This window comes from Acinonyx jubatus, chromosome E1 (assembly GCF_027475565.1).
Source record: "Acinonyx jubatus isolate Ajub_Pintada_27869175 chromosome E1, VMU_Ajub_asm_v1.0, whole genome shotgun sequence".
Lineage (NCBI taxonomy): Eukaryota > Metazoa > Chordata > Mammalia > Carnivora > Felidae > Acinonyx > Acinonyx jubatus.
The window spans coordinates 45,134,523-45,153,704 of NC_069397.1; the positions used below are offsets into that span (position 1 = coordinate 45,134,523).

The 19,182-nt window shown below is 43.3% G+C and overlaps 1 protein-coding gene and 1 long non-coding RNA gene across 18 annotated transcripts in view; one reads left to right on the forward strand and one right to left on the reverse strand.

The window, feature by feature from the left end:
• The window catches only part of STRADA (STE20 related adaptor alpha), a 26,554-nt gene continuing 7,372 nt past the window's right edge, over positions 1 to 19,182 (reverse strand). For 5 of the 16 annotated variants that reach the window (XM_015076395.3, XM_015076394.3, XM_027048084.2 and 2 more), the window contains 12 exons: positions 18,650 to 18,729; positions 16,912 to 16,969; positions 14,384 to 14,412; positions 8,669 to 8,771; positions 8,038 to 8,159; positions 6,252 to 6,360; positions 6,016 to 6,139; positions 4,331 to 4,502; positions 3,704 to 3,808; positions 1,548 to 1,789; positions 1,200 to 1,242; positions 1 to 916 (listed from right to left, as the gene is read on the reverse strand). In XM_015076395.3, coding sequence (XP_014931881.1) covers positions 764 to 916; positions 1,200 to 1,242; positions 1,548 to 1,789; positions 3,704 to 3,808; positions 4,331 to 4,502; positions 6,016 to 6,139; positions 6,252 to 6,360; positions 8,038 to 8,159; positions 8,669 to 8,771; positions 14,384 to 14,412; positions 16,912 to 16,969; positions 18,650 to 18,685 — 1,296 coding nt within the window. In that variant the 5' untranslated portion in view covers positions 18,686 to 18,729 and the 3' untranslated portion in view covers positions 1 to 763. Of the gene's footprint in view, positions 917 to 1,199; positions 1,243 to 1,547; positions 1,790 to 3,703; positions 3,809 to 4,330; positions 4,503 to 6,015; positions 6,140 to 6,251; positions 6,361 to 8,037; positions 8,160 to 8,668; positions 8,772 to 13,577; positions 13,677 to 14,383; positions 14,413 to 16,911; positions 16,970 to 18,649; positions 18,730 to 19,182 lie in introns of those variants that run through there. The other 11 variants (XM_015076398.3, XM_015076397.3, XM_027048085.2 and 8 more) reach the window with 7 other exon arrangements.
• Positions 7,284 to 19,182, forward strand: part of LOC113596095 (uncharacterized) — a 21,023-nt gene continuing 9,124 nt past the window's right edge. The window contains exons 1-3 of one of the 2 annotated variants that reach the window (XR_008294248.1): positions 7,284 to 8,642; positions 11,304 to 11,363; positions 11,677 to 11,780. This is a non-coding gene — a long non-coding RNA (uncharacterized LOC113596095). Of the gene's footprint in view, positions 8,643 to 11,303; positions 11,364 to 11,676; positions 12,235 to 19,182 lie in introns of those variants that run through there. The other variant, XR_008294247.1, reaches the window with a different exon arrangement.

The following is a 19,182-nucleotide window of genomic DNA, read 5'->3' on the forward strand; positions in this document are numbered from 1 at the left end:
TGGGTTCTCTGAAATGTTTAATTTGTTTTGGCAATGAAACTAACGTGGCATAAGGACTTAAGTCCTCAGGCTAGGCAAGACACTGTGGCCTTGGAGAAAGCCTCAAGGAGGCTGGCAGGAGGCAGTAAGATGGTGTGAAAGGGATGAGCTGCACAGATGAACTATGGGAAGGCTTTAGGTGTTGGGGCACAAGTGATGAAAGGGGTGAGGATGGACTGCCCCAGCCTTGACCTGGTGCTTAACAAGAAAAAAAATGCCCTTCCCTTCAATTACCAGGGAGAGGCCTGGGGGCTGGAGAGGGGGGGGGGCAGGTGGCTTATTGCTTACCCCTCCACGGACCTCTAAGATCTGAGAGCAGAGGGAGAGAATGCAATAGGCTGGTAGGACAGCTACAGTGAGAAGAGGAAGTCACACAGTCCCCAGGTCAAGGAGTCAAACCCTGGGCTTGGCCTTTAGCCTTCCAGGGCCAGAACAGCATCTCTTTCTTCTGAAGAGGTTGCCTGAACTCCCAGGATGGAATGTCAGATTTCTGGCCTCTGATCACCGGTTGCTGGGATTCCCTGGTGTCTCAGAAGTCCTGGAGCAGTAAACAAGGTTTCTCTCCAAGAATTTCTTTCCCAGTGAGTAAGCGGCCAACTCTCCTGGCAGAAATGTCTTTTCTACCCAACCTGCACCCGGGAGGGTGGGAGTGTGGCCGGCCCTCAGAAAGGGCCCCTGAGGCTCACATGTTCCAGGACTGAGAACGTGCACCTTCTTCGGAGGCTCAGAACTCCCAGTCGTCCACCTCCAGCTCTTCCAGGTTTGTTACCAGGCCAAAGATCCCGCTGTGATCCTGAGGCTGACTGCCCTCAAAACTGGTGATGGGGGTGACAGGGCGAAGTAACTCAGGCAAGGCCTCTGAGGCGCGCCGCTTGATCTGAGGGAGGAGAGGCAGTTAGGGGTGGATCCTGTTGCTCTGGGTCCCAGGACACCATCAGGCAAGAACTATGGCCCCATGACAGTTGGACTGTTAGAGCCAAGAATCTCTATGAGAGGAAGGCACAGCGCCTTTAAGGGGCTTCAGAAAACTGGGCATTTCTCTTTGATTCAAAGGGAGGAGGAGAGAACACCTAAGGACCCCGAAGCTAAGGGGGTTGAGGGTCGTTAGAAGCACAGGCAAGAAGAAAATCCCAGGGAGCCTCAGGAGAGTGCTACTATACCTGCTTGAAGAAAGAGTGGTTCAGGAGGGTACTGGCACTTGGTCTGTGGAGAAAGGGGAAGAGAGCCCAGCATTACCCCTGTGCCCCAGGATTCCCAAATCCTGCTGCTCACACCTTATCCCCAGGCTCCCTCTGCTTCTTCCCTCAGCTCTAGAAGAAACAACAGCCCGAGCTACCCAGGTCGCTTCTTAGCAAACCGTTGTGTTGATCCCTCTGGCTGCAGGAGCTCGGGACTCCTCCAGGAACCCAGCCCTCCACAGAACAGATGAATCCTCTCAAACCCTGCCTTCGACCCCCCAGGCCCTCTCTGCCCCCCACAAAGCCCGGCTCCCAGCCCACAGGAAATACCTTACGTCTGGACTACGCTGAAGGCACTGCTCCACAAAGTGATGGAAGTGGGGGGAAAAGGTGCGGTGATAGGGGTGGGAGGGCGAGTCGCCATTGGAGGTCCTGGGGGTGCTGGTGGCCAGGCTGTCACTCAGGCCAGAGTTGGCTGCTGAGCGTGAGGTGCTCATGGTCAGCTCCTCGGCAGGGATGGTGCTGGTGTCCAGCAGGCAGGGCACGGTGCCATTCAGCTTCTCCAGCAGCATCTGGGGAGGACAGAGCCAGGACGTGGGCTAGAGGGGGGGGCCCTGGAAGATCTATGGAGTTTCTTCACAAATACACTTTTCCCAGTATACAAGTGTGGTTTAGGGGAGCGGAGAAAAGAAAAGTGGAGTAAGTCTAGTTTTCTCAAAGGTATGCTGGCCACTGGCTCCGCAGCCATACCCCAGCTCAGCCAAAGGGAAGAGGAGGAGAGGGCCTGCAAGAATGCACCCTTCCGCCATGGCTGCAAGGAAGGTCCCCGTCTTCTCTCCCGTTTATAAGACTTCTTCACGTCCTTTTAACTGTAGAGCACTCACCCTAGGGTGAAGGCGGCTGTCAGGTCATTGTCTTTGGAGCCCAGCCCCAGTCTCTTGTGCCCAGGTGGTTCGGGAGGGGTGTGTTACACAGCGCCTGTCAGGCACGCCCTGGGTTGTCGCTGCACCGGAGCAGGGTGCCCAAGGGCCGACTAAGCTTGGGCAGCTGTGCCACAAAGTCCTCTGATGCCACACATGCAAAACAGCCCCAGCTTGGGGATTGCTGCCCTTGGGGTTGTCCTCCTGAACTTCCAGGCCAGAACCCAGAAGTCTCTCTAGAGCTGTGCTGTCTAATGTGGCAGCCACCAGCCACATGTAGCTATTTATACTTACATGAAATTTGGTTTAAAATTCAGTTTCTCAACCTCACTGGCCACACTGTAAATGCTCAACAGCCACAGGTGGCTAGTGGCCACTGTACTGGGCAGCATAGATAAGAGAACGCTGCCACTACCTCAGAAGATGCTATTGGATAGTGCAGCTCCTGTACCTCTCGTTCACCTTAAACAGCCGCCTACCTTTCCTGAGCACTTTCTGTGACTCTCTTACTTAGCTTTTCTAGACTTCTTACTGAGGTTTCCATACCCTCCTAATGAGTCTGCTAGATCTAATCTACCTGCTATTGTGATCTTTCTGAACTATGTATCTGATGCTATCACTCCTGGGCTTAAAAGCCTTCAGCAATTCTCCATGTGGTTTGGGACCGGAACCAAATGCCCTGGTGTGGCACACAAAGTCCTTCATGCTCTGCCCTGGCTTCCTGCTCCAGCAACATCACCCAGCAGCCCCCCAGAAGCACCTGTACTTCAGCTATTTGTAACCATTGCTATTCCCCAGATCCTATCCCTGTTTGACTCTGGGTCTTTGCACATGCTGTTCTCTCTGCCTGAGTTTCCTTCTAGTTCCCATTCCTCACACAGCAAACAATTACTATTTGCCTTCAAGACTCAAATGTCACCTCCTCCCAGAAGCCTCCCTGGGTCCCCTGCTCTACAGAGCTCCCCTCTGGCCACTCTCTAGCTGCCCCTATTCCCATAGGGCAGTCTGTGGGTTCAAGGGAGAGGCTCACTCAGAGCCTCCACCCCTCCACCCCCTCCCAGTTCTAGATCATGCTCCAGATACTTAGGATTCAGGTAATTCTTGCCAAAATGACCTGAGTCTGCTTCCTAGACTTGATAAAGCCTGATAAGCCCCTTCCCTGGTCTGTCTCCCAAAGGTAGACTATGCCACTGGCTGTGTGTGCCAAGGAGTGGCCAAAGGACAGTCATTGTAAGGGGCATGAACAGATGTTGAACTTGTAGGCTGGAGGTTCCAAAGGTATTGGCCAGAATATGGTAGCACAGAACCCGAGAAGCCTGAGAACTCTAAATTAGAAACTGGCCTTCCAGGTATATTTATCAAGGTAGGACGGAACATATTTTGTAAATTTATGAAATTCATCTAAGTAGACAACATGGTATGTGGGCCTCCATTTGCACACCTGCTCCAGGCCCTGCAACAGTCAGTGGCAGGCCTGCTCCTGGGCTCTCCTTCTCCAGGGTCCCCTCCCACAGCAGGGGAAGGCAGTGGTGGGCAGGTAAGAAGGAAAACAGGCTGAGGGCTCACCTGGGTGGCAGGCATATCCTTAAAGGGGACATGGCCATTGGCCAGCTCACAGGCTGTGATTCCCACACTGTAGATGTCAGACTTGGCATCGTAACCCTGCAGATTCTAAGTCAGGAGAAAAAAGCCATAGATCACTCCATTTGTAGCCACGGTTGTTCTTAGAAGAGACCGGCATGGGGCAACATCCGAGGGGAGGAAGACAGTATCTGTCTCAAATCCAGCCCACTTTCCTTGCCTGTACTACTGAAGAGTAGCTGATATTGTAAAGGAATGAATGATGCTGTGTAACAAGCAGGGAGAAGTGTGGATCCCCATACTCCTGCTTAGTGGAAGGATGTGGAGAGCACTGAGTATTTCAGGAATGCTCACTCTTCCTATAAGGAAGGTCTCTGAAGGGAACTGAAATAGCATTAGGTCCAGTTTGGGACTCCACAGAGGGGAAACACCACCATGTGCAATGGGCTGAGAGGCCTCCCGGGTCCACCTACCAGCAGGGAACCCCTCCCTCTGGAACCCCTTACTCCACTCAGAAGCAGAGCACTCCCATCTAGGGAAATTCCTGAGGGCTCCCTAGGGAAACTGTGAATTGGTGAGGGATAGGGGCTTCTCAGGACTCAGTCCACAGACCTGCTGGAGGACCTCTGGGCTGAGCCAAGGCAGAACCTTGACACTGTACTTGGGAAAGTCGTGGACCACACGCTGCCGCTGCCCATGGCTGATCATGCTGAGGTTGCTGCGTAAACCAGACAGGTAGACCTTTCCCTCCGAGGAAATCAGAATGTGGCTGGCTTTGACGCTCCTGGGGTGGGGTGGGGTGGGGAGCAGAGAGAGGGTGTCACGGGGCCACAGGAGCCCTTCACGTCACAGACCTCTGATCTTCACATACTAGGTAAATATTATATACACATAAACACATTTTAATATAATACATGCATAAAAAAAGAGAAAATAGCATGACCCAATTTACATACCACCAGATTTTAAATCTTTATATTTTGCTAAAGTTTTTTTAGGCTCACAGACCACTGCTTTGAATCTGTGGGTATTCTTATAAAGCGGATCATGGTGTGATATCCATATATTTTCAATTTACCTAAAGGTACTGTGTTATGCATCCCATCCTTCCTTCACTCCTCAGTGCTGTTTGTAAGATCCATCCGTGTGGCCACCTGTATACAACCAACCTTTGCTTCTAACTGTCACCTGCACTCTGGGGTGGGATCGAACACTTCTACTGACCCCTTCTTCCAGGAAGGAACATTGATGCTGCCTCGAACCACCATGGATATGAATGATGGCATCTACCTATGTCCCCTGAGAGGCCTGTGTGAGGGTTTCTTTGGGGCGTACCCCCAGAGCAGCATTGACGGCCCCAGTGCCGAGTGACCCTGACTGGTTGCATTGGGCCATCTTCCACTGTGCGGTCAGGAGACCCCACCTCACCACACTGGGCTTCAGCCAGCCTCCAAATGACACTGGTCTCAGGTGTGTAAGGTGACATCCTCCTGTTTAATTTGCTTTTCTGATTCTTATTAGATTTGAGTGTCTGGTCATATTGAGAGTCCTTTGGGTTTCCTCTTCTATAAACTTCAAACCCTTTGCTCATTTTTGTTGCTTTGCTTACCCTTTTCTTATTGATTCACATAATTTCTTTGTTACTAATCTCCTGTGTGTTCTAGACACAGCTAACATCTTGCACGCTGTCACCCATTTCTTAATTTTGTCCATGGTGTTCTTTTTTGGAGATATCTTTAATCTTGATATAATCAAATCCATCATATGTTGTTTTGTGCTTCTAAAATATCTAGACATTCTTCTGTGCCTCAGGTCACAAAAATATTTCCTTCTATCCAAGTCTGTAGTTTTATATCAGACATTTAGGCCTTAATCCGTCTGAAAAGTGCTCCTTTGTACGTGGAATTAGGTAAGGGTCCAGCTTCCCTACTGTGAGTGTCTTTTCCTAATACCATCTATTAAGCAGCCCCTCTCCCCAGCCTCTCAGCACAGGGCTGACTGTGGGGCACACATGCAAGTTTAGGTGCTCCAAGGAAGGAGGGGGGTGGGGCACAGAGGCCCATGCCAGATGTTCTTCTCACACAGCACTCAGGACCGAGCTGCTCAGTAAAGAGAAAGTTGGCACAGATAGGCTAAATGCTCTACCAAGTCAGAGGCAAGGACAAAATCCCAAGCTTTGATTTAAACTCTGACTTCACTAACTTCAGTCAACCTTCTCCTCCCTTCCCCTGTTTACTTGAGGGCTCCTGGGCACAGATCCCTGCTCTTGTCAAGGGCGATTATGCCTAAGAATGCACCTGTGTACATATCCCATGTGGTGGATGTAGTCCAGGGCCTTGAGCACCCCCTGCAGGATGTAAGCAATCGCCAGTTCATTCATGCCGTCCATGAAGTGTGTGCAGATGAGATCCTTTGCAGAACCTGAAGAATTGTGGGGACACGGGGAAGGGTAACAAAGAAGGGAAACAGACATGAACCTGCTGACAACAGCGTTCTCAAAGCACCTCTCTGCCAGGACCCCTGTTCCACTCACCATACGCCATGAATGATGTGACAACCCACAGCTCATTGTCTGCAATAAAGGTGGCTCGATATGGCAGGATATTGGGATGGCTGAAGAGTTTAGAGACATGAAGCTCCCCCTGAAAACAATGGTAAGCGGAAGTCAGAATCAAGGGGTGCTGAAGAAAACGCTCAACATGAAGGTGGTGGCATGAATAACATGGGGACCCAGTCTTTCCTGGAGCTCTTCTCAGAGTCCTGGGAGCAGCCCAAGCAGGTGGCCACCCACATGAGAGAAGCCAGGCTCTGCTGTCTCCACAGGGAAGCCAGCACTGCTCTGCCAGCTTCTGCCTGCGTTTGGCTCCACTAGCCAATCTTGGAGCCTCAAGAAAAATTCCCCACCGACAGCGAAACTGCTGACAACACGGTAGAGGGCCACAGCTCGCCACATCAGAAATGATGAGAACCAACAGTTGACTGAAGACTTATAAAGTAATAAGCTTAGTTCAACTTCAAGGGCCAAGGCACAGAACTCCTCTTTAAGATAAGAAAACAAAAAACACTGGGGCACCTGCGTGGCTCAGTTGGTTAAGCATCCGACTTCGGCTCAGGTCATGATCTCACAGTTCATGGGTTCAAGCCCCATATCGGGCTCTGTGCTGACAGCTCAGAGCCCGGAACCAATTCTGTGTCTCCCTCTCTCTCTGCCCCTCCCCCCACTCACACTCACCCCCCCCTCTCAAAAATAAACATCAAAAAAATAAAAAAAATAAAAAAAGGAAAACAAAAAACATTTTCCTCTTAAAAGGAAAATGTTGTAATCGATAGGACAAGGAAACAAAGTTATCAGAGAGCAAACACGAACTACTAGACAGCCGAAGGTACTTCTCCAGCAACCTAGGAGCGAGAGAGCAGCTACAGAAAGTGTCAGACCTATGGGATTTTAGAATGAATTTGGACAAAAGAACTACAGAAACTCAGGGGTCCTGGCCTCTGGGACATGAGCTAAAGGCCAAACAGGCAATACTTTCTGCCTATCTACTGCTCCAAAGAATTTAAAAAAGAATCCTAAAGTCCAACATGCTCTAGAATGAACTCAGATATCTTTCTTCCCAAATAACTGAGCTGGGACTGACTTTCGGTCCCATCCTCAGACCCACAAAACTACTCTGAACACGAATGGGTGTTAGAGCACCATCAGAAGAGCATGAATTCAGGGAAACACTGTGATGAAGAAGAGGGATAGGTTGCAGTCAAACTGCTAAAAACACACTGACCCAGGCCCTGAATCTAAAGAGCTCCCGGTGCAAGCCTGAGTCAGGGAGGAACCCAGGCCCCTGCCAGCTGCTCTCAGATGTGTGGTGTCCCCTGTAACTAGAGGGCAGCTACCTCCTTCTCCAACAGAAAGGAACCTCAGGAAACAGGACAATGAGAGCCAGAAGGTGGCTGTCACGGCAAAGCAGGCTGCCCCGGATCTGGAACAAGACTGCCTGGGTTTGAATCCTGTCTCTACCACTCACTAGTATGTGTGACTGTGGGCAAGTTACTCGGCCTCTCTGAATAGTAAAGAAATGAATAAATGAGCCACAAAGGCATCTTTGGAGAGGAAGAAGGGAGTATAAATTGGCCTGAGCAGAATTACAGAATCCTTAGTGCCAAATGCCCACGATTCTTCGTTAAGAGCTTCTGTTAACTTCCTGGTTTGGTCCGCCTTCATTTTCTGCCAGCTATTTTCAGAAGACAGATGTAAGAGTTGCCTTGTAATTGCGATTGGAACTAAGAGCCCATCCTTGAAGTGTCCCAACACATTTTATTACCTGCAAGAACGTCACCATCTCGTTGGAGCAAGCTTCCAGGTTAATCCTTCGTACCGTCACGTACTCTCCTGTCGGTTTGTACCTTGCTAGATTCACTGTCATCAGGTCCTCAAATCCTTTGCCTAAAAGAAACGGAGAATGTCATGAACAAGTTCAATGGCAACAGAGGTGGCCTTAAAGAGACTTGATTTAAAATGAGAACTCGGGGCGCCTGGGTGGCTCAGTCGGTTGAGCCAACGGCCTCAGCTCAAGTCATGATCTCACGGTTTGTGAGTTCGAGCCCCGCGTCGGGCTCTGTGCTGACGGCTCCGAGCCTGGAGCCTGCTTCAGACTCTGTCTCCCTCTTTCTCTGCTCCTCCCCCACTCACGCTCTCTCTCTGTCGCTCAAAGATGAATAAATGTGAAAAAAAAAAATTAAAAAAAAAAAAAAAAAGAGCTTCTCTCCTGGTAACATGATCTCTTTTCCCAGATTTGGAAGACAGAAGCAAAGGAGAGTCACAAAAGCCAGTTTTGTCACCCTGAGTCCTGCTAACTAGCTGACAGCCTCTGGCACTCGCTGATCTGGGGATGCAGAGGAGGCCACAGGAGTGCCCAGGAGCCTGAAGGTAAAATAGCAGTGCTAGGACTTTACCTATGACAGAGAGTAGCTCATAGCGCCCTCCTTCCGGCAGGAAGCTACTCATGATCTCCTGTTTAGACAGGGATGCTATCGACTCTGAGCTCGCCTCATTGGTCTAAAGAAAAAGAAAAATAGGTTAATAAGAGAAAATTGGGTGTGGGATGGGAGTGGGGAGGGGGTGATTCAGACCCACAAGGAGACTGGCATCTACACATACAAATTCTGACTCGGGGTCAAAGAAATAGGTCCAACACTATTCGATGAGAAATGTAGAACACCAGATGTTCACTGTAGTCATTAGCACTAACATCAGAGCCAGTAAGTATGAGCACCATTTACAAATAGGGGTAGGGGACAGGGGTGGTTCCTAGTCAACTGTTGATTTGCTTGTCCTTTCCAACAATTGGCTCATTTGCTAAAAAGTATGAAATTCTTACTTGGGGAAAGGATGTCTAGACAAAAGGCATGTTTAGAAAAGAGAAGGGGGATGGAGAAGTGAAGGGTTCTCTTGAATTTCCTGCTGTATTGGGGTCCTATTTTAGGGCCCTGACTACAAGACTCCAAAGGTCACATGCTGAATTTTGCTATAGGGGAAATTTGGCCATAAGAAGTACCCTCTTGAGCAAACCAAGAGCCCAGACCAATCATTCTCTGACATTTTCTTTCTTTAAAAAAAAAAAAAAATTTTTAATGTTTATTATTTTTGAGAGAGAGAGACAGAGAGCAAGCAGGGAAGGGGCAGAGAGAGAGAGAGAGAGAGAGAGAGATAGAATCAGAAGCAGGCTCCAGGCTGTCAGCACAGAGCCGACGCAGGGCTCGAACTCACAGACCGCGAGATCATGACCTGAACTGTAGTTGGCCGCCCAACTTGACTGAGCCACCCAGACGCCCCAATTCTCTGACATTTTCAAGTGAAACAAGAAAACAGAACACATAGGGCTGCAGGCAAGGCACAGGGCTGTCACGTCTCAGCCAGCATCCCACGCAGAGGAAGTGACCTGCTTCCTGGTTCCTGCCGTAAATGAAGCTGGACCTCAACCAGTTAGGATGTGGGCATCACACCTCTGGGCTTTGAGGTCCTAAAGGAAAAGTGCCCAGCAAAATTGATGGCAGACCAACTCTCCCTTCAGCTCAAAAGGCTCAGACCTAAATTTATTTGTGTGATTTAGGGGCCATATTTTTCTTTCTTTTGGATCCTCTTTCCTACTGAGATGGAGTACCTTACGCCAGCTCAAATTTCATATGCTGTATTCCTAAACCTGACCTCGTTAGGAAAAGATCTTTGTGAACACAAGAAAGGCCCCTCACTCAGCACTAGCCAGAAGACAGGGAGTCAAGAATGTTCTGACATGGTGGTACCTCCTTGCTGGGGATCCCTGACGTTTCAAGGGCATCCGGTTTCAAGAGTTGATGGAACTGCCACGGGGAAAGAAACCAAGTGGGGTTCTTCCTCTTGCACCACTTAAGTATGACAGTAAGAGGAATCTAGTCAACCAAAAGTGAGCCCTGTCAGCAAATTTCTAATTCAATTTTTTATATTTCCAAGATTCATCCCATATTGTATTTAGCCATGCTGTACACCCATGTTGTGTAAGAGTCATCTTGTGAATATACCTGTTTATCCATTCCAGTGTTGATAGGCTTTTGGGGTTGTTTTTGGTTCTGCTCATATGAACTGTGCTATTAGAAACCCATTTGAATGTGTCTCTTGATGTGTATATGCAAGAGATATTCTAAAGCTTATACCCAGAAACTGAATTGCTAGGTTACAGAGTATATGAACAATCGACTTTACAAAATAATGCAAAATTGTTTCCCAAAATGGTTAAGCCAATCTACACTCCCTCCAGTACTGTATGTATGTTCTCATTGATCCATTTTCCCCCATCACTTAGTATAATCAGACTTAATTTTTTGCCAATCTCATTGTGAGTGTGATTTATATCTCCATGATTGCTAATGAAATTGAGCATCTTTTCATGTATTTATTAGCCATGTGGGTTTTCTCTCAGGTGAAATTGGCTCTTTGTGTCTCTTTGTCCATTTCTCTACTGGAATGTTTTAATGTAGGATTTCCCCAAAGTAGGCCGCCTGGAACACTGACCTTGGCAGTTAACACATATAAATGGTTTACACGTCCAATTAAATGAGAAAATGAAGCATTCTCTCTCATGGAGAATCACAAGGTGTGCTGGCATAAAATGGCTTCAAGAAGTTTTGTAGTAAGGAAACTTGTTTAATTTGTTTAACCTAGCATTTCCCAAATCTACTTGTCCAGAGAACCTTTTGTATCTCATATCTGTTAAATTTTGGGAAAGGTAATTTGGGAAAGGCTATTTTAAGTAAAACATATGGTATTATGCAAAGACTATAGGCTCTGGGGCCAGACAGAGGCAGAACTTGAACTCAGGTCTATCACTTGCTCTGTGACCGTGTGTAAATCACGCTAAATTCTTGGGATCTCTGTTGTCTCATTAATGGAATAATTCCCAGTTTATAGGGTTGCTATGACAAATGAGATAAAATATGTAAAGATCTTAGTGCTACCTGGTGTTTCATAGGTATTCAGTAAATGTGAATTCTATTCTTTTCCTCCCTCTTTTGCTGCCTACTTACTGTTTGGTCACTCTCCTGTTCAACAAATAAGATGGAACAGAGAAAATGGAGAAACCAGAGTATGCGGGGTAGAGCTTGATCAATAGTTAAGGTTGGTTTGATTTTCACTTTTACAGTTACCTGTTTTCAAATGCTCTGAAAATACGTTCTAGGAACATTTATAGCCATTGTGGCTTCTTGACACTGTGGTGTTCAGAATAATCCCAAGTGCCTCTGCCAGCTGAGAGACACACACACAACTATGGGACAAAACAGAGTAGTAATTTGAGCAAAAAGCCCAAACCAGGAGCTCTGAAATGGCAACCTACCATTTGTTTAGAATTTATAAGCTGCAAGCTAAGTTAGTCTTGAGTCCCACCTTAACTTCATACCTCTCACCACCTGTGCATAATCTTGTTCTACAGATCCTGTTTTCTCAACTATCAATCTACCCCTCATAAAATCAGCGTCATCAGTTAACACAAAACCCAGGGTGTGGCTTTCAGACCCAAAGTCCCTACTCTGATCTGTGAGTATCCACATGATTCGGCCCCTGCCTACTTCTAATGACTTCATCCCTTACCACATCCCTGTGACTTGCTACACTTGACCCATACGAACAGGTGCACTTCAATCTTAGGAAGCTCACACCAGCAGTCCCTTGGTTTGGAATATTCCTGCCCTACTCCTTCCTGCCCATGCTATTTTCTCATAGCTGCTTCTTCCCTACCATTGAGATTTCAACTTAAATGTCGTCTATGCATTGAGGACTCTGAGCAGAAAGTAAAGTAGGCTCTCAGTCACTTTATTATGTCATCTTGTTTTACTTTCCTCACAGTAGTTATTATTGTGTTCATTGATCTGTTGCCTGTCTCCTCAATTAGAATGCAAGCTCCATGAGGGTATAGATCCTGACTGTCTTGTCAATTTGGTATTCCCAATGCCTATAGTGATGCTGGCACATAAAAAGATGATTTAAACAAGTTTGAGCTGAGGTTTCCTGGCCATGACCTTGTCATTGCCATGAGTTAAAGAGGACTGTAGGCTACATGTACCAGCCAGTTCCACTGGAGACAGAGTTCAACATAATGACGTATACTGGAAAAACCAGCCCTCATGCAACGCACTCACTGGATCCCCTGCTGCTAGGGACACTTTATAGATCAGAATCTGGTACCTGCATGTGAGAAAGTACTGCATTTTTTAGCAGGTAGAATCTAGAACCACTATATATTTGAAGGTCTTCCCCCTGATCTCCAGGCAAACTCCAAAATATTTCTCTAATTTGAAAAAGAGGCTATGAAGGACAGCTGGAGTTGTGAGATTAAAGTGCTTATTAAATGCATTTAAAAAAACTCCCATGGGAAAAACTACTGATAGATACTTTTTCATTACCTATGACCCTCTTCCTTGGTAGAAGTGCATATAAGACATGCTGTCTAGGCAATACACTAAAGACATACACTTGCTGAGCCAAGGTAGGAAATTATGCATTAAACTACTGATATGATTAGGTAGTAACTTGACCAAATATTTCTACTATCTCTGTTGACTACAGAATAATACTCAAAAGTGTTAGTTTTAGGAAATACAATTCCTTAGTTAATTGGGAATACGAATTCTTGGCAATCTGGAATTGCAAGAAATGAATTTGTCTCTTGGTTATTGTCCTTGTCTCACTGGGAACACTCCTAAAATGGGCAATTTCTACATTGTGGACGTTCTACAAGTCTGAACTCAGAAACCGATCTTTATTTAGGAAAACAAAAACAGTGTTTTGAAAGGAAGAGGTCTGGTGGGATATCGCCACAAGAGAGGCGGGTTAGCTCAGTAGACTGTTTCAGAGTTAGAAAAGGACAAAATTCAGATGAAAAGGATGAAATGTTTAGTCCAGTCTCTTTAAAAAACACAGCACAGCATAGCTTTATTAGTATGATATATAATCTCAAATTGTCTAGAGAAACTAATTCTAGCAAAGCTGCTTCTTAGTTTTTTCCCACCATGAAAAGCATTGTTGTTTATTTTGAAGCATTTGAAAAATACATAAGCTACTGATATCCAGAAAGCACCATAAAATAACATTGTTTAAAGAGTTTAAAACAAAATACAAGAGAGCACACAAAGACTATATTTGTGAAATGCTACATCCAACCCCCCACAGGTTTCACACAGGATAAGTCTTGGCATAACACCGGCAGCTGTGAAAATATAAAAATTATATAAAATGGGCATTCTCATCTGGAAAAATATTTAACTGATCATATAGGGAATGTTTTTAGTCTCCTGACTGGAAAATATTTGGATCTGATAGAGAGGTGCTCCTTACTAGAGCGTAGTCAAAGCTTCACTCAAAGAGAAATTCCTAGTCAACGTCACCACCCTTCTGCTGTTGGGGCTGCCTGCCAAAGGTGCAGATGTCTGTCATCTGAAAAGAAGAAGTTTATTTAGAAAAGCGTTCTTATCCTCTCTCTTTAGAAGACACTGATTCACATTATCAAAAATAGCTTGGTACACTGTGCACATCTGTGCACATGTGGTGTTATTTACTTTGGTAAAATAAACTACAAGAGTAGGAAACAGAACAAGTCTTCCAACCCTTGCCAATTAAATAAAAAGTACACTTTCTGTTTTGTACTTTTTAATGTGGGGTTTTGATTTTAAGGTAGGAGATTTGATATCCTGCCTATAATCTAGGGAAAGCTCTGTAGTATCTCTGTGAACTGAAATCTATCAGCAATAGACCACAGAGGAAAAATTTAGTATCACTAGCCACTAAAAGTAACCATATCTTAGATTGTCGAAATTTTCTTTTCTTTTCTTCTTTCTTTCTTTCTTTCTTTCTTCTTTTTTTTGGAGGGGGGCACTGGGCGATTGGTAAGGTTGGGAAGGAGAGGAGACCTTAATCCCCAAGAGAGAGCAAAAAGTGCCTGAGACTTTTTCAGCTTCTAAAGTACAGGTCAAAATCTTTCCAGGGTGAAACCTGACTTTCCACAAGTAAAAGAATTACACTACAAATAAAACTCAATGAAATAAGCAAAAACACAAAATGATAAGCCAACAAAAAACACAGATTTCCACAAGAAATCATTCCCATGCAACAGCCATAGAGCTCAAGCCTAGAAAGTCACTTACTTTTCTCCGAGTGTCACCCGGAGGCTGCTCTGGAGTAGAGAAATTGATTGTTGGCATTTTGTTTTTTAGCAGAAGACACATCCACATTCAGAACAGCAATTATTACACTTAGAACTACATTTATTAATAGAAACCACCTAAGAGTCATTATAGTAAAAAGTGTCCACAGTGCTATATATAAACACATACATGTTCGTACGTACACGCACACACACACAGAGTAAAAACACTACACATAGATGGGGTTTTCAACATGAATCTATGGCTCTTGAAAACATGGCAAGGCTACTACTATTCTATGGGTATTCTTCTGAGTATAACTCAACTGCTATAATCCCAGTCTTACATTTACTTTCCATCAGCACAATGTTAGTTTCAATAGGCTGGTTTCAGAGTCTTATACTGTGAACAAAAAATTCATTATAAAGTTATAGAGATGGCCGGCTATTTACCAGAGAGTGCAGAGGCTAGAAAACAGGGTTTTTAAAAAAAAAAAAAAAAAAAGGCAAAAAAGGTTTTAGCAGCAACATGTACATGTGAGACTATAACCCAATTAGATTCACCAGACACATACATTCTATTCTGAATACAAATAAAGCAAGAGCTTTCTGGGCCTCTGCTACCCTTGGTGAAAATAAAGCAAAGGGCAACTGAAATAACATTCTGCTCTTAAATCAGACAAATTCTCTATCTGTCCTTTTTATTTTCTCCATTCTATAAAAGTGAAAAAAATCATCAAAGTAGATTTTTAACTGGAAAGTACTGGAATGATCACACATCTCCAAATATCTTAAATTAGAAATCAGAGCATCCAACTGTATTGTTGAAGGAGATTGGCTGCACAGTAAATTAGCCTCAATTTGTCAAAATAAGATTTTTTTTTTTTTTTTTTTGCCTTGGACATCAGTTTTCTGGTACACAAATGGCAGGTGCAGTTGCTTAAGACAGTCTGTTAAAGGTAAAAAACCAAGTGAATAGATTAAAGGAAATCAAGCCCAGTCTCACAGAGTAGAAGGCAAATTCCAGGTTGTATAAAATTTGATAATATATACTTCATCAAGCTGTAAGCAATATACAGAACAACCTCTTCACTCTCCTCAGGTCAGTGATGAGGCAATTGTCAAAAGACCACCAGAGATCCCACACTCAAGACACTGAAACCAAAACCCCTTCATTCAGTTCACATATCCTGTAATATTTTTAACTAATTGTAAACTGGACTTCCAACTCAATTTTCACCAGGGCCAATGTTTACTTTTAAACACGGTGTTCCCGTTAATGATGAGAAGAAAATGAGAACAGGACCAGAATGCTGTAGTTTTGTTCCATTAGCTTTTCCTTTACTGTGCAGCTAATTTTTATTCTTCAGAACTAAAACAAAAAAACTCATCATGTTTCTAAACTCTCATTTGTCTAAAACATAACATTTTGACAGAGTTCACAAATAATACTCCTCTGGAAGTTCTTTGAATGCATTAGGGAAAATAAATTAACAGGTACCATTTAGTAACTAAAAAGTTTGAATTTTCAATGACCTGAGCCTACCCCAGGGTATTTTGTTTGGATCAGTCAACCAACACACTCAATCTGATAACCTGTTTCTTTAACTATAGGAGCTGAAGAGAGTGTCTTTGGTATTCAGACACAAAGAATGGGGCTCTAATATTATCATTTGTTTTTTTTTTTTAATTTTTTTTTTTTAACGTTTATTTATTTTTGAGACAGAGAGAGACACAGCATGAACGGGGGAGGGGCAGAGAGAGAGGGAGACACAGAATCAGAAGCAGGCTCCAGGCTCTGAGCCATCAGCCCAGAGCCCAATGCGGGGCCCGAACTCGCAGACCGCGAGATCGTGACCTGAGCCGAAGTCGGATGCCCAACCGACTGAGCCACCCAGGCGCCCCTAATATTATCATTTGTATAGAAAATAATTTTCTTTGCCTTAATAGCAGTTCTCAAAAAGGCTCAATTGGAAAACAGCCAAAGACAATGCCTGGCCCTGTTAAACCTCAAAGTTGCAAGGCTACTTCCGAAATCAACATGTGGATTTTACAACAGGAAGTTAATATTTTTGTCCTGACAGATTTTTTTCCTTAGTTCTCCTAAGTCTCATAATTTCTACCACGAAAAGATGAGTCAACTAGATTGATCAGTAAAACCAGAACTTTTATATCATTGCTACCACTGTCCTGACTATAGTTTTATTTTTAAAATCTTCAAGGTTAGAAGCTTTTGAACACTTAGGTTTTTTCCTTTAAGAATATGTATTTTAACTGGACAAATACTTAGAAGAAATAAATATGCCTTTAAGTAAATACTGACTTTCTAACAATCAAGACAGATCAAGGTCAACTGCCAGATTAGTCCTCAAATCTTTGGGAAACCATAGATTCAAAATGGAGCCAAACAAATATAACAACTGTAATTTACACCTGCCCTTAGAATTGCTAATTTCTATAAATTGATTCAGTCAACAAGAGTAGTAATGTTTATCCTGAAGTGATGGCTAAATGCCATACTGTACTTACCTCCAAATAGTTCCAAATCTCTTAAGCCCTCAACAATGAACTTTTCCGAGACCCACCGCTAAAGAGGAAAACCCCAAAGAGAATTAGTATTTCTTCCAAGCCACAAAAAATTAGCTATCAGCCATTAGACAAACAAATAAACTACAAAACCAGAATCATGCAGTATAGTTAAGATGCATTTCTATGGAAAAGTTTTAAAAAGAATCTTGAATTTAAATCAACTGAAAACAATAGGTTAATTCCTTCCTCTATCCTTCTGTGCCTAATTTGATAAATAATCCTTAAATCTCACAGACTGATGAGAACCATGTAGGACTGGCCCTAAACAAGAACAATGTTTTTGTTCTTCCTATATATACAGCTACCTTCTGGTTCCATCTTACTCATTCAATGGCTATTACAGATGCTTTGGATCATAAATGCCAATGTGAAAAATACTACTGAAATTCACAACACAGAAAACAGAGATTAAACTGTTTTTCACAATCCTCTATTAGTTTGTAAAAGAAAACAGTAAGCTGCATGTTCTTTCATCCACTAGGATTTCTAAAAACATCATCACCACACTTACATTTTCTATCAAGTTTACAAGGACCAAACTAGCAACACCAATCTGTGGTTCACTTTACTATCCTATTTCCAATGAGTATTGGATTTCCTTACTGATCAATGGTCTGGTGTCACCCGAACCAGGCAAGGTTGAAATAGAAAAGAAGCTCACATGTAAAAGTAACAGTATCAAGATTACATTTCACTTAAGGACTGGTGTTAAAGTTTGGCTTGGGGGCATTCTTTCCACCTGGCAGAGTTCAGACTAAGGAGAGATTCTATTTTTTCCTCTTAATTAACAGTGAAGTTTACTCTTTCCAGTATAAATTATTCTTATATATACAAACATAAGAAAAAAGAAGATTAACATTCAAAAAAACAAGCTGCATAATATGGTTCATGAATTGGAACTATAACATCATTCTCTGTCCTTCTCTATATCAATTTTTTTCTAAATTAAAAAAAAAAAAGGAACACCCAAAGTAAAAAATTTGGTATAAAAAAATCATATGTACTGTATCACAAAATATAACGTATACTTTAATATTTAGAAAGTGATATATTCATGCGTCATAGCACTTATATCTTGTTACAAAATTTTAAAATAATAACTACTGCATTTAGAAATTAAATACTTGATAATAGATAATAAATAGAATAAAATACTCTTTTTTTTATGACATCATGGAAGCTATTATAAAGAAGCTAACTCCAGTGTTTGTTGGGGTCATTTTAGCTGGTGAGGTTTTCAGGTTTAGTAACATTTTTCATGTTCAAAGAGGCTCCAATTAAACCTGTGATTATACTTAGAAAATGTGTTCCAATAATTACAATTTGATACTGATTTTTAAAACATAGAAACTCATTGAAAATACGTAGGAAATGGGCAGCTTATTAACGGTTACATATCTACAGTGAAAAGTGTCACTGATTCATTTAATTTTGTATGACTGATATTCATAAAATAAGCCACCTTGTTTCTTCTCTATTGGACAAGCTGGTGGGTATATCTAGGGTCTCTGGTCAGCCCTCTGCTTGCAAGTTCTCTCCTCAGGAGTGGAGGCCGCAATGTCTGCTTTACTTCCTACATCCCTCATGTTTGTAGGATTCTGAGCATCATATAAAAACACCACCTACACTGCTTTACAGAAAATAAAAATAGTAAAGCCAGAAGAATAGAAACACTCACCCTAATTCGCTCTGGTTTACTTACAAGAAAAGACATGAGTTCCTAATGTGTAGACCTACTTCAATTTCAAAAATTTAAACCTAAAAGGGAAATATAAACAGGTTGAATTAGTCAAATCTCTTTTTATAAAAATGCTTTTTGATTAACAAAAACTTACTATGAGTCTACCATTCAAAGCACTGTACCAGATCTATACATTTCTAGATTCTAATGATTTGTTTACAGAACATTTCAGTGACAGTAAAACTGGATGTACTGGCCAAGTACATTGTGAGATACTGCAATCTCTATAAAAAAAAGACAGGTTTATTATTATATGGTTTCTTCTTTAATTTTCAAATTTCTCTTGACCAAATTCCCCACTGATTCTTTCCCAGAAGCAGTTACCTTCAGTTCTTTTGGCTGTTTCAAGTTTATCCTTTTTACTATCATTCTTAAATAATGTTTACATGGCCATGACTTATCCATTTGAGACAGTTACCTACTAACTTCACTACTGTGGTAGATGAAGACTAAGCTCTCTTATATCACCT